Source organism: Hyla sarda, chromosome 4, assembly GCF_029499605.1.
Source record: "Hyla sarda isolate aHylSar1 chromosome 4, aHylSar1.hap1, whole genome shotgun sequence".
Lineage (NCBI taxonomy): Eukaryota > Metazoa > Chordata > Amphibia > Anura > Hylidae > Hyla > Hyla sarda.
The window spans coordinates 223,249,427-223,264,603 of record NC_079192.1 but is presented as its reverse complement, the minus strand read 5'-3'; the positions used below and the strand labels follow the sequence as shown (position 1 = coordinate 223,264,603).

The window sequence follows — 15,177 nt, the reverse complement described above, 5'->3', positions numbered from 1 at the left end:
AACTCATTGTGTACAGTGGTGTTTTTAACTGTATAGCAGAGTATTGAGTTTAGTAGTGAGACATTCACTGTACCCTTCATTTAAAATGATTGCTTACCAAAGAGATGGACGGTGGGTTATGGAAAGGAGGCTTATCCCAGCATCTTTTGCAGCTTGAAATATCTTTCCTTCCACATCTATGCTCACAGCACTTGTGCACTCATCTAGCAATGCATATTGTGGCCTATTGTGAAAAAATAAAAACATATAAAAAAAATTCCACATATGGGAATTGCTCATTGTGTCACTAAATAAGACACATTTTCTTAATTTGTAAAGTCTGGGAACAGTAATAGGGAAGAATTTGATATTTCTGCTATGTAAGACATGTTTGATGCCTCTTTAGGATGTATCCTGTGCATATATGAAGCTCAGGATTTGAAGCTGCATATTCTATGTTGCAGAGTTCAACGTAAACTAAATGACTGAACACAGCCTCAAATCTACAGCTTCAAATTCTGCATATCAAATATGCGCAGGATACTGTACACGTGAATACACCCTTAAAAGAGTTTCTCAGAGTTTTATTAGTGGAGATCCCTGATATACAATTCTAACACAGTACTTGATCTGGAGTGGTGCTGTTTGGAAAACACCCCCAGAGCAGCTATTCTTTCCAGAATGTTGTGACCTCTGAAGTCAAGGCTTCTTACAGAATGGAAGCCATGATGCTAGTGTCAAACATTCAATGTTTTAAAGGGAATCTGTCAGCAGCATTACCCTAACCCGTTGATACAGGGTAATATAGCGGGTGATTCTGCTTGCAACGCAGTATAAGTTTTTTCAAATCTGTTGCGCCTTTCCGAAGATATATATTTATGAATTCTATTATGCTAAATGATCATCTTGAAACATTTTTCTCTCCAGAATGTTGAGGATACATGCTGTGTCCGTGTCATGATTGGTTTGGACCATGATCAACACATGCGCCGCTTTCCCAAGGTCACAGCACTTATTGGTGATGAGCTATGGAGAAGATGGATATTTATAAAAGGGATGGTATTCCAGGGATCAGCTGGGCAGGCAGAATGGTGTACAAAGGAGAGGGAAATGGCCGTAGTGCTTTAAGAAGATCATTTGCATATTAGAATTTTTCAAAATATCTCCGGGATGGCACAACATATTGGAAAAAGGTAACCTGTGTTACAATCAGCATCACCCACACTATTACCCTATATAAACAAGTTAGTGTGGGTGATGCTGCTGGCAGATTCACTTTAAGCTTCATAAGGTTTTTACCAAGCTTTATAGATGATACATTACACATGTTTGTATGAATAAAGAAAACAAGCCTTTTGAAATGTGGAGTGCTGCATTTTTCTCCTTGTTAATGCTTATTAGAGGCCTAAGGAATTAAGACATTTGCTACTCTGCACCACTTTTATCTATATTAATACAGCCTATGGATTTATGAGTTAGTGCCACCTGAACATTAACCCCTTAAGGACCTTTGACGTACGTCATGACACCCTGGGCGGGGATCGGACCGGGATTCCAACCAGTGTGTTTTCCAACCAGTGTGTCTCCAGCTGTTGCAAAAGTACAACTCCCAGCATGCACGTTCTGTCAGTACATGCTGGGAGTTGTAGTTTTGAAACAGCTGGAGGTTTGCTCCCCCATGTGAACGTACAGGGTATATTCACACGGGCAGGCTTACAGTAAGTTTCCTGCTTCAAGTTTGGGCTGCGGCAAATTTTTCACCGCAGCGCAAACTCCTAGCGGGAAACTTACCGTAACACGCCGGTGCGAATGTACCCTAAAAACACTACACTACACTAACACATAATAAAGGGTAAAACACTACATATACACCCCCTTACACTGCCCCCCCCCCCCCAATAAAAATGAAAAACGTATTGTATGGCAGTGTTTCCAAAACGGAGCCTCCAGCTGTTGCAAAACAACAACTCCCAGCATTTCCGGACAGCCACTGACTGTCCAGGCATGCTGGGAATTTAGCAACAGCTGGAGGCACCCTGTTTGGGAATCACTGGCGTAGAATAGCCCTATGTCCACCCCTATGCAATCCCTAATTTAGTCCTCAAATCCGCATGGAGCTCTCTCACTTCGGAGCCCTGTCGTATTTCAAGGAAACAGTTTAGGGCCACATATGGGGTATCTCCGTACTCAAGAGAAATTGCACTACAAATTTTGGGGGACTTTTTCTCCTTTTACCCCTTATGGAAAGGAAAAGTTGGAGTCTACACCAGCTTGTTAGTGTAAAAAAAATTACACTAACATGCTGGTGTTGCCCCATCCTTTTTATTTCCACAAGCATTAAAAGGAAAAAAATTTGTAACGCAATTTCTCCTGAGTACAGAAATACCCCATATGTGGGCGTAAAATTCTCTGTGGGCACACAACAAGGCTCAGGAGTGAGAGCGTACCATGTACATTTGAGGCCTAAATTGGTGATTTTCACAGGGGTAGCCAATTTTACAGCGGTTCTGACATAAATGCAAAAAAATAAATACCCACATGTGACCCCCATTTTGGAAAATACACCCCTCACGTAATGTAGTAAGGGGTACAGTGAGCATTTACACCCCAAAGGGGTCTGGCAGATTTTTGGAACAGTGGTCCGTGAAAATGAAAAATTTTATTTTTCATTTGCACAGCCCACTGTTCCAAAGATCTGTCAAACGCCAGTGGGGTGTAAATACTCACTGCACCCCTTATTAAATTCTGTGAGGGGTGTAGTTTCCAAAATAGGGTCACATGTGGGGGGTCCACTGTTCTGGCACCACGGGGGGCTTTGTAAACGCACATGGTTCCCAAAAGCTCAATGGCGCTCCTTCTCTTCTGAGCATTGTAGTGCGCCAGCAGAGCACTTGACGTCCACACATGGGGTATTTCCATACTCAGAAGAGATGGGGTTTCAAATTTTGGGGGGCATTTTGTCCTATTACCCCTTGTAAAAATTAAAAATTTGAGGGAAAACTAGCATTTTAGTGAAAAAATAATAATAATAATTTCACATCCAACTTTAACGAAAAGTCGTCAAACACCTGTGGGGTGTTAAGGCTCACTGGACCCCTTGTTACGTGCCTTGAGGGGTGTAGTTTCCAAAATAGTATGCCATGTGTTTTTTTTTTTGCTGTTCTGGCACCATAGGGACTTCCGAAATGTGACATGCCCCCCAAAAACCATTTCAGAAAAACTCACTCTCCAAAATCCTGTCGCTCCTTCCCTTTTGTGCCCTCTACTGCGCCCGCCGAACCCTTGACATACACATATGAGGAATTTTCTTACTCGAGAGAAATTGGGTTACACATTTTAGGAAGATTTCTCTCCTTTTACCCCTTGTAAAAATTCAATAACTGGGTCTACAAGAACATGCGAGTGTAAAAAATGAAGATTTATAATTTCCTCCTTCAATTTGCTGCTATTCCTGTGAAACACCTAAAGGGTTAACAAACCTTTTGAATGTCATTTTGAATACTTTGAGGGGTGCAGTTTTTATAATGGGGTCATTTGTGGGGTATTTCTAATAAGAAGGCCATTCAAATCAACTTCAAAACAGAACTGGTCCCTGAAAAATTCTGATTTTGAAAATGTTGTGAAAAATTGGAAAATTGCTGCTGTACTTTGAAGCCCTCTGATGTCTTCCAAAAGTAAAAACATGTAAACTTTATGATGGAAACATAAAGTAGACATATTTTATATGTGAATCAATATATAATTTATTTGGAATATTCATTTTCCTTATAAGCAGAGAGCTTCAAAGTTTAAAAAAATGCAAAACTTTCAATTTTTTCATCAAATTTTTGAATTTTTCACCAAGAAATGATGCAAGTATCGACAAAATTTTCCACTAACATAAAGTAGAATATGTCACGAAAAAAGAATCTCGGAATCAGAATGAAAGGTAAAAGCATCCCAGAGTTATTAATGTTAAAAGTGACAGTGGTCAGATGTGCAAAAAATGGCCGGGTCCTACAGTGAGAATTGGCTGGGTCCTTAAAGGGTTAATGCACTTTATTACAGAATATAAAGAATTATGTCTTTATTATATAAAGTAATGCTCTCTTTTTTATCGTCTACTTTTCAGAATTATATCCTGTGCATTCATTAAGCCGTCCTATTACATAATTAATTTATTATTCATTTGTTTAATGTACTGTCTATGATTATGACTTATTTGTAAAGCCTATTATAATTCTTCTTTCCTTTTTTGGCTGCTGAGTACTAAAAGCTTTAAAGATAGAAAATAATTTTAATAAAGATAAAACAAAATGTGTATTACTTGAAATGCATTTGCTAAAAACAAAATATTATTCTTACTTGTGGTAGAACATTCGGGCCATACCCATCCTTTGTTTCTCGCCTCCTGACAAAACATCTTTCCAATCTGAGACAGCATCCCAGCCTGTACATAAACATAAAAAGTCTAAGCATTTAGATATTTTACAAAGATAATGTGTACATCAATCTAAATACTGCTATATATGTCATTACCACATAGAACATTAACACATTGAAAAATAGGTTTTTGTGTTGATGGGATTGCATCAATGTAAAAGAAATACATAGGGAGAAACATATGTATTTCCGCCCCAAAAACATAAGCTTTTCCTTATCTACTTCCTTTATTAACCCCTTAAGGACCCTTGACATACACGTACGTCATGACACCCTGGTACTTAAGGACCCATGACGTACGCGTACGTCATGGAGAATTCCGGCCCCCGCTGCGCACCGGGCGGGGATCGGACCGGGATGCCTGCTGAAATCATTCAGCAGGCATCCCGTGCAAACGCCCAGGGGGGTCATCAGACCCCCCCCATTTCGGCGATCACGGCAAATCGCAAGTGAATTCACACTTGCGATTTGCGCGATTCCAGGTCATTACGGGTCTATAGTCACCCGGTGACCCAAAATCTAAGGGGGATCGTGGTTGTCTAAGACACCCACGATCCCCCTGAAGGCATAGGAGTGAAGTGGCAGGGGTGCCACCCCTCCTATCCCTGCTATTGGTGGTCTAGACACGACCACCAATAGCAGATCGGGGGCGGGGGGGTTAACTTTAGTTTTCCCCGTCCTGCCCACCCACAACAGACGGGGCAGGACGGGGAAACGACGGGGACCGGCGCCGAAGATCCACTTATCGATCCGGGCGGGCGACGGAGGCTGCGGGCGACGGAGATCGGCGGGCGGCGATGACGTGCGGCTAGATCCGACGGAGGTCGGTGAGTTGCCTAGCAACATCTGGAGGGTACAGTTTGAGACCATTATACAGTGGTCTCTAACTGTAGCCCTCCAGATGTTGCAAAACTACAACTACCAGCATGCCCAGACAGCTGTTTGGGCATGCTGGGAGTTGTAGTTTTGCAACAGCTGGAGGGCTACAGTTTGAGACCACTATATAGTGGTCCCTAAACTGTAGCCCTCCAGATCTTGCAAAACTACAACTCCTAGCATGCCCAAACAACTGTTTGCCGTCAGGGCATGCTGGAATTTGAAGTTTTGCAACAGCTGGAGGACCACAGTTTGGAGATCACCTTGCAGTGTTCTCTAAAACTGTAGCCCTCCAGATGTTGCAAAACTACAAATCCCAGCATGTCCAAACAGCAAACAGCTGTCTCGGCATGCTGGGAGTTGTAGTTGCATACCTCCAGCTATTGCATAACTACATCTCCCAGCATGCCCTTCGGCGATCAGTACATGCTGGGAGTTGTAGTTTTGCAACAGCTGGGGGCACACTGGTTGGAAAATACTGAGTTAGGTAACAGAACCTAACTGAAGGTTTTCCAACCAGTGTGTCTCCAGCTGTTGCAAAAGTAGAACTCCCAGCATGCACGGTCTGTCAGTACATGCTGGGAGTTGTAGTTTTGAAAAAGCTGGAGGTTTGCCCCCCATGTGAACGTACAGGGTACATTCACACGGGCAGGCTTAAAGTAAGTTTCCTGCTTCAAGTTTGGGCTGCGGCAAATTTTTCACCGCAGCCCAAACTCCTAGCGGGAAACTCACCGTAACACGCCAGTGCGAATGTACCCTAAAAACACTACACTAACACATAATAAAGGGTAAAACACTACATATACACCCCCTTACACTGTCCCCCCCAATAAAAATGAAAAACTTATTGTATGGCAGTGTTTCCAAAACGGAGCCTCCAGCTGTTGCAAAACAACAACTCCCAGCATTTCCGGACAGCCACTGACTGTCCAGGCATGCTGGGAATTTAGCAACAGCTGGAGGCACCCTGTTTGGGAATCACTGGCGTAGAATACCCCTATGACCACCTCTATGCAATCCCTAATTTAGTCCTCAAATGCGCATGGAGCTCTCTCACTTCAGAGCCCTGTCGTATTTCAAGGACACAGTTTAGGGACACATATGGGGTATCTCCGTACTCGGGAGAAATTGCACTACAAATTTTGGGGGGCTTTTTCTCCTTTTACCCCTTTATTTTCACAAGCGTTAAAAGGAAAAAAAGACCCCCAAAATTTGTAACACAATTTCTCCTGAGTACAGAAATACCCCATATGTGGGTGTAAAATGCTCTGCGGGCGCACAACAAGGCTCAGGAGTGAGAGCGCACTATGTAGATTTGAGGCCTAAATTGGTGATTTGCACAGGGGTGGCTGATATTACAGCGGTTCTGACATAAACGCAAAAAAATAAATACCCACATGTGACCTCATTTTGGAAACTACACCTCTCACATAATGTAATAAGGGGTACAGTGAGCATTTACGCCCCACAGGGGTCTGGCAGATTTTTGGAACAGTGGTCCGTGAAAATGAAAAATTTTATTTTTCATTTGCACAGCCCACTGTTCCAAAGACTGTCAAACGCCTTATTACATTCTGTGAGGGGTGTAGTTTCCAAAATAGGGTCACATGTGGGGGGGTCCACTGTTCTGGCACCACGGGGGGCTTTGTAAATGCACATGGCCCCTGACTTCCATTCCAAACAATTTTATCCCAAAAGCTCAATGGCGCTCCTTCTCTTCTGAGCATTGTAGTTTGCCTGCAAAGCATTTTACATCCTAACATGGGGTATTTCCATACTCAGAAGAGATGGGGTTACAAATTTTGGAGGTCATTTTGACCTATTATCCCTTGTAAAAATTTTAAATTTGAGGGAAAACTAGCATTTTAGTGAAAAAAAAAAAATCATTTTCACATTCAACTTTAACGAAAAGTCGTCAAACACCTGTGGGGTGTTAAGGCTCACTGGACCCCTTGTTACGTGCCTTGAGGGGTGTAGTTTCCAAAATAGTATGCCATGTGGTTTTTTTTTTTGCTGTTCTGGCACCATAGGGGCTTCCGAAATGGGACATGCCCCCCAAAAACCATTTCAGAAAAACTCACTCTCCAAAATCCCACTGTCGCTCCTTACTTTTTGAGCCCTCTACTGCGCCCGCCGAACACTTGACATACACATTTGAGGTATTTTCTTACTTGAGAGAAATTGGGTTACACATTTTAGGAAGATTTCTCTCCTTTTACCCCTTGTAAAAATTCAATAACTGGGTCTACAAGAACATGCGAGTGTAAAAAAATGAAGATTTTGAATTTTCTCCTTAAATTTGCTGCTATTCCTGTGAAACACCTAAAGGGTTAACAAACCTTTTGAATGTCATTTTGAATACTTTGAGGGGTGCAGTTTTTATAATGGGGTCATTTGTGGGGTATTTCTAATAAGAAGGCCCTTCAAATCAACTTTAAAACAGAACTGGTCCCTGAAAAATTTAGATTTTGAAAATTTTGTGAAAAATTTGAAAATTGCTGCTATACTGTGAAGCCCTCTGGTGTCTTCCAAAAGTAAAAACATGTCAACTTTATGATGGAAACATAAAGTGGACATATTGTATATGTGAATCAATATATAATTTATTTGGAATATTCATTTTCCTTATAAGCAGAGAGCTTCAAAGTAAAAAAAAATGCAACATTTTCAATTTTTTCATCAAATTTTGGAATTTTTCACCAAGAAATGATGCAAGTTTTGACAAAATTTTTCCACTAACATAAAGTAGAATATGTCACGAAAAAAGAATCTCGGAATCAGAATGAAAGGTAAAAGCATCCCAGAGTTATTAATGTTAAAAGTGACAGGGGTCAGATGTGCAAAAAATGTCCGTGTCCTACAGTGAAAATTGGCTGGGTCCTTAAGGGGTTAAAGGGGTTATCCAGGAAAAAACGTTCTTTTTTTTTATATATATATCAACTAAACAGATTTAAACAGTTAAACATATTTGTAAATTATTTCTATAAAAAAATCTTAATCCTTTCAGTACTTATGAGCTGCTGAAGTTGAGTTGTTCTTTTCTGTCTAAGTGCTCTCTGAAGACACCTGTCTCGGGAAATGTGCAGAGTAGAAGCAAATCCCCATAGCAAACCTCTTCTACTTTGTGCAGTTTCCGAGACAAGCAGAGATGTCAGCAGAGAGCACTGTTGCCAGACAGAAAAGAACAACTCAACTTCAGCAGCTGATAATTATTGGAATGATTAGGATTTTTTAATAGAAGTAATTTACAAATCTGTTTAACTTTTTATATATATATAAAAAAAAAAGTTTTTGCCTGGAATACCCCTTTAAGTATGCAGTGGACAAATAATGCAAATAAAAGATTCACTTGAGCAATCCATCATGTTTAGTGGGCCGTTGGGTTCCTACAGCTCTTCTACAAATACCGTAAAATATAGCAGTGCTCCCTCATGAATCTATTTGCCAGATAAATTATCTTTTGGATTCTATAATCTCTTTATGTTTCCTGCAAAAATATTTTTGTTTATTTTTTATTTATTTGTGATATTTTACCTTAAAGCAGTTTGTGTACTTAGGAGGGCTAATTCAGTAATGTTTATTCAACACACTGCTGTGAGTAACGGTTTCCCTAACACAGCCTAGAAAAAACACATGGGGGGACATTTATCAACGTTTGCTTATGTATTTCTTTTTTTAGTTATTTTTTTCCTTACAATTTTTTTTGCTTATGTGTGACTTATTTATCAACTGGTTTCAGCCTGTTGATAAATTTATTTCATGTAAGCAATTTTTTATTTATTTGCTTTGGTAGTGGCTTTTTCTGCTCCATGTCTGAGCTGGAGTAAATTTAGTAGGTTTTTGCATGCAATGCAAAGTTTTTGCGACTTTTGCAATTGATAAATCTCTGACCACTGCAAGTCAAAAATCACTTTTTGCTGTGGTAAGCAAGATTTTTATTTTTTGCTTAGAACACTGCACAATCAAAAAGTGGCAGAAAAGAGAGTAGTCGCACGTGCGAAAAAAACAAAAAAACCTACTAAATGCTTTGATAAATGTCCTCCATGGTGTCTGAATTAATGTATGGATGTAAATGAATAAATCAATCCCAATCCCCCTGCAACAGAATAAGGGACAGTCATCTGTCAGTCTAATCAACCACATGGTTAAAAAAACACATACCTCCTTCCCTTTGTACAATATGATTTAGGTGTACAATGTCAAGAATACACTCAAGATCTTGGTCTTGATATCCTTTTCCATGCATGTCATCCACTGAGTCAGGATAGATTACTTGATCCCTTAGCGTTCCAATTGACATATATGGCCTACAAAATATATTTGGTTACCACTATGAACTGTAAACATGTCCCCATTTTCTGTACACTTTTTTTATGTAAAAACCCAGCAGTTAGTGAATACTGGAGAAGTAACTAAGTGCATTCACTTGTGTTAGTATGCAAACATAGTCCCAATGAAAGTAGAAAGGGGAAGAAAATAAAATGTGCAAACCCTGTTCGCATGTCTGGGGAGAGTCATATGCATTTTTGCATTGCTTTACATTAACAGTACTGTTTCTTTCTGAAGAGACCCAGTTGGTGTGTGGAGATTATTAGGCAATTCTTCATTGTCACTCCTTTAATGTCTATCTTGGACACTTCCACAGACAGTAAAACGGAGTAGTGGTCAAGTCTGTGGAGTCCATCTCCTGCAGTGAGTCACAGATCGCAGCGAGCCAGGGAGAGAAGCACACAGCTGCACGCTTCTCCTGGCTCATTTTAACAATATGACTTGGCTAATTAAAATTGGTCAATGCTCCATTCATTCTTTGAAGGGCTTCCGAAACATTGCCAGTCACTGTGTTTCATAAGCCCACTGTGGACAGAGGACAACTCTTGATCTTGGTTGGGATACCCCATTTAAGGAATTTAAATGGTACTGTCATTTGTAAATATTTTTGACATATCCTAGCGACATGTCAAAAGTTTGAATCGGCAGGGGTCTACATATTCAGACCTCCACCAATCTGGAGAACTCGGGGCATTCTCCCCTGGTTTTGTGTCAGGTGATGGCCTCAAATTCGCCATGTTAGTCTATCACGTGACACAGAGGCAGGAATAGAAGCATGCGGCAGAGTAGACTTCTTCCGACTCATTCTGATTGCCGGAGGTCTGAATGCCGCTAGCACGTGTCAAAAGTTTAAAAAAAATGACAGATACTCTAAGAATTGGAGCAACCATCTACTATTTTAATTCTTTCAACAATGCACTGGCCGTTTCTTTATCACCATAAACATAAATAACAAATCAAAAATAACATAGGTAAAAAGAGACACACCTTTGGGGGATATAAAACATCTTTTCTGGTGGAGGTTTATATAGAACACCTTCGTAAACTGGCCACAAGCCCCCTAGAATTCTGAACAGAGAACTTTTACCACAACCATTGGGACCAGTGATGAGGAGATGCATTCCTTCTTTTACCTAAAGAGGAAAGTCATATGTGGTTACTGGTTAGTTGTCTATCAATCTAGGGACAAACAATTTTTTTAAATAAATATCAATTTACCAAAATAAACATTCAAGACATCTAAAATGCTATGATAAAGCCATAGGTATGTAACTTTCATTTTGATTGCTGTGGGTATTTTTAAATATGATAAAGGTTGGTATACTTTTTTCTTTTTTTTACAAAGGGGGCAATTGGCAACTTATGCCCCTGTAGGCCTGCCTATATGTCACACTATTCTGTTGGAGGAATACATTGTACAATACTCCCAATGTATACATCTGATGGAAGGATCAGAAGTGATGGGAACAGAACCTAATCAAGAAAAATTCATTAACCCCTTAAGGACGCAGCCCTTTTTCACCTTAAGGACTGAGCCCTTTTTCGCAATTCTGACCACCGTTGCTTAGCGAATTAATAACTCGAAAACGCTTTTACTGAATATTCTGATTCTGAGATTGTTTTTTCGTGACATATTCTACTTTATTTTGGTGGTAACGTTTCAGCGTTATTTGCATCCTTTTTTGGTGAAAAATTCCAAAATTTCATGACATTTTTGAAAATGTTGCATTTTTCTAACTTTGAAGCTCTCTACTTGTAAGGAAAATGGATATTCCAAATACATTTTATTTTTATTCACAAAAACAATATGTCTACTTTATGTTGGCATCATAAAATGGACTTATTTTTGCTTTTTGAAAAAATTAGAGGGCTTCAAAGTAGAGCAGCAATTTTCAAAAATTTCATGAAAATTGCAAAATCTGAAGGGACAGATGTTACAGAACTACAACTCCCAGCATGCCTGGGCAGTCTAGGCATGCTGAGAGATGTAGTTTGGCAACATCTGGAGGGCTACCGTTTGGGCACCATTGTAACAGTGGTCTCCAAACTGTGACCCTCCAGATGTTGCAAAACTACAACTCCCAGCATGCCTTTGGCTGTCTGGGCATGCTGGGAGTTGCAGATTGGCTTTCCTAGTGGTTGCCACAGTAAAGATCACTTTACTTTCACTTTCATTCCCCCCCCCCCCCCCCCCAACGTGGTTTCCCAAATCTGTGCCTGTCTCCAGCGATGATCGGGGGTCCCCAGGCATCTTCTCCTCTAGGTACCCGCCTCCATCTTCTCCCCACGTTCCCCACGACATCCAGGGGTCGGCAGAATGGGGGGTTGCCATGGCAACCCACTGTCCTGCGCTGCCATTGGTCAGAATCAGTTCTGACCAATGGCAGGGTATAGGAGGAGATCGCAGCACTGCTACCTCGCTCCTAGCCCTCATGATGATCGGGGCTGTCACTGACAGCTCCAATCATCCCTATTTTCCAGGTGATCGGGTCACCAGAGACCCGATCAGCCCGGAATAGCAGAAAATCGCATGTCTGAATTGACATGCAATTTTCTGCGATCGCGAACATGGGGGGGTCTCAGGACCCCCCTGGGCGATGTGCCAGGATGCTTGCTGAATGATTTCTGCAGGCATCCCGGTCCGCTCCCCAACCGGCTAGCGGCGGGGACCGGAATTCCCACGGGCGTATAAATACGCCCCACGTCCTTAAGGACTCGGGATGCAGGGCGTATGCATACGCCCGGCATCCTGAAGAGGTTAAAGAGGACCTGTAGCCAATGCAAAATTTTTTTAGATTTTACTGTCATTAAATGGTTCAGGGAGCCCTGATAACACACATTTTTACAGTTTCTTGATATGCCATTCCATTCCTGAGATATAAGGGTTTAGAGTTTTAATAATAGGAGTAAATGTCAGGTCATGGGTGGGTTTTAAATAGTCAGGAGGTGTGAATGTTGTACATTTAGGGGCTTGTATGCCTAATACACACCTACTGACTGTATAATCCCACCCACCACATGATATTCACTCCTATTATTAAAATTAAATTCACGCCCATCTGACTGATTCCAGGAATTGTCATAAAACCTATATACCCACAAATCTAGGGAACAAAAGGACATCTCAAGAAACTATAAAAAGGTGTGTGATCAGGATTACCTCCAAGGTATTTTATCATAATGTGATTTTTTTTTTTTTGTTGGGGGGGGGGGGGTTTGCCCACAGGTCTTCTTTAACCAAAATCTGAAAATCTAGCAGTTCATGTCAGATCCACACCATACACTATTTGGGTGGAACAGCAAATTAAATAGTAATTAGTACACTGATTACAAACAGCTACATCAATGTGAATTATCGGGCAATTACTGTAATTGTGTCTAATTGCATGTGATTGCTATGTAATTATTACACCCACTGATTTTGTACAATGTACCAGATATTGTTACATATACACTTGCTTGGGCGCTCTGAGCAGAACTGAGACCAAATTAATCCTGCATGTAAGTGGTTCCCAACCTTTTTTTGCCCAAGTAACTCTTGCCAGCCCATTTCCAAAAATTGTAAATTGTATCCCCCCACATTAGCAAAATGTTTTTAATTATATAGTTGTTTTTTTTATTTTTATTTATACGCTTTTCTTTACTCCATATCCCCTCCCTAGGCCTCCTGATCCTCTCCATTTGTCCTTACAGGGGTACTCCCATGGAAAACTTTAAAATCAACTGGTGCCAGAAAAGTTAAACAGATTTGTAAATTACTTCTATTAAAAAATCTTAATCCTTCCAGTACTTACTAGCTGCTGAATACTACAGAGGAAATGGTTTTCTTTTTAGAACACAGCGCTCTCTGCTGACATCATGACCACAGTGCTCTCTGGTGACACCTCTGTCCATTTTAAGAAAATCCCCATAGCAAATATATGCTGCTCTGGACAGTTCCTAAAATGGACAGAGATGTCAGCAGAGAGCACTGTGGTCATGATGTCAGCAGAGAGCTCTGTGTTCCAAAAAGAAAACAATGTCCCCTGTAGTATATAGACCCTAAAAAGTACTGGAAATATTAAGATTTTTTAATAGAAGTCATTTACAAATCTGCTTAACTTTCTGGCACTAGTTGAATTTAAAAAAAAGTTTTCCACGGGAGTACCCCTTTAATCCCCTGATCCTCTCATTATCTGTGTATACAGTGTAACTGCACCAGCAGAATAGTGAGTACAGCTCTGGAGTATAAAATAGGATATTACGAAGGTTCAGAACAGAATAAGTAATGTCATGTACGTACACAGTGACCCCCACCAGCAGAATAGTGAGTACAGCCCTGGAGTATACCAGATGTTGCTTATTTACTATTCTGCTGGTGGGGTCGCTGTGTACAATTGCATTACTTATTGATTAGATTCAAATGTATATATACACAGTGACTCCACACCAGCAAAGTAATGACTGCAGCTGTGGAAGGATAATACAGGATGATATCTCACCGGGCTACCTCCCAAGCTCTGGTTCTCTCCAGGATGCTCTGCTCATACATCATCACAGGTCCTTCAGCCACATTCTCTTCTATTCTGCTGAGCTCCACCCCCACATGTACTGCTGCAACATCATCATAACATGCAGCAGATACAGAGCAGGTCCTGGTCAGGCAGCCACTGCTGCTGTGTTGTGTGTGCAGATATCTGCTCCTCAGTGACTGCTAAACCTGCTCTGTGTGTGCTAGATGCAAACCAAAGGCCACCATTATGGATTTCTTTATGTGTATTCCCTGGAGAACAGTGTACCCCCAGGTTGGGAATCGCTGCTGTATTAGCCAAGGTGTAAGAGATTTGGTCCTTCGTCCCTTCCAGCCATCCTGGTATCCCTGTAGTTCTTGTGAATAGATGACCACCCAAACACACACCTTCAAACCACAGTTATTAAAGGGGTACTCCACTGGTCAGGTTGTATTTACCTCCCTCGCACCCCCTGTTAACTCAGTCTTCGCTGAATTTCACTTGGTGCTGTGGTCAATACTTTATAATACTGCTCAGCCAATTACTGGCTAAGGTGGGACACCGCTGAAGACTGTTATTGGCTAAGTGGCAATGTGTCACACATATTCCAGCACCAGGTCTCAACTGAACGTCACTTCCTGGTATTGGGATCAACGTGGAAAATTACCGCTTAGCCAGTCACTGACCGCAGTGGTGTCCCACCTCAGCCAGTGATTGGCTGAGCTGCAAAGTGGCATATTGACTACAGCACAAGGAAGGTGTGTACAGGCCTTGTAAGCATAAAGCCTGGGTCCATAAAAAAAAAAAAAAGGCTATATTTACCTAGGGCCACATGCACCTGTGCCTAAGGCAGCAGTGTTGAGGGGGGCAGCACTTCATTAAGTAAAAATAAATAATAAATACTTTTAACCCCTTAAGGACCAATACAAGTAAACCTGTATGCACCTGAAAGACCAGGCCATTGCAAAGCACTGATCAGTGTAATCGGTGATCTACTGCTCTAGCCTGCTGCGCAGGCATGGAGCAGTGTATCGCCGTTCGGACAACGGAGAAGCAGAAGGACCCTCCAGTCGTCCGGTAA

At 41.2% G+C, this 15,177-nt stretch overlaps 1 protein-coding gene across 3 annotated transcripts in view; it reads right to left on the bottom strand.

Annotated features, from left to right (window-relative positions):
- ABCD2 (ATP binding cassette subfamily D member 2) overlaps window positions 1-15,177 on the bottom strand; it is a 128,605-nt gene that overhangs the window by 12,888 nt on the left and 100,540 nt on the right. For all 3 annotated transcript variants that reach the window (XM_056573655.1, XM_056573653.1, XM_056573654.1), the window contains exons 6-9: window positions 10,594-10,739; window positions 9,439-9,584; window positions 4,324-4,408; window positions 98-223 (exon numbers count right to left, since the gene is read on the bottom strand). In XM_056573655.1, the coding sequence (XP_056429630.1) occupies window positions 98-223; window positions 4,324-4,408; window positions 9,439-9,584; window positions 10,594-10,739 (503 nt within the window). The remainder of the gene's footprint in view (window positions 1-97; window positions 224-4,323; window positions 4,409-9,438; window positions 9,585-10,593; window positions 10,740-15,177) is intronic.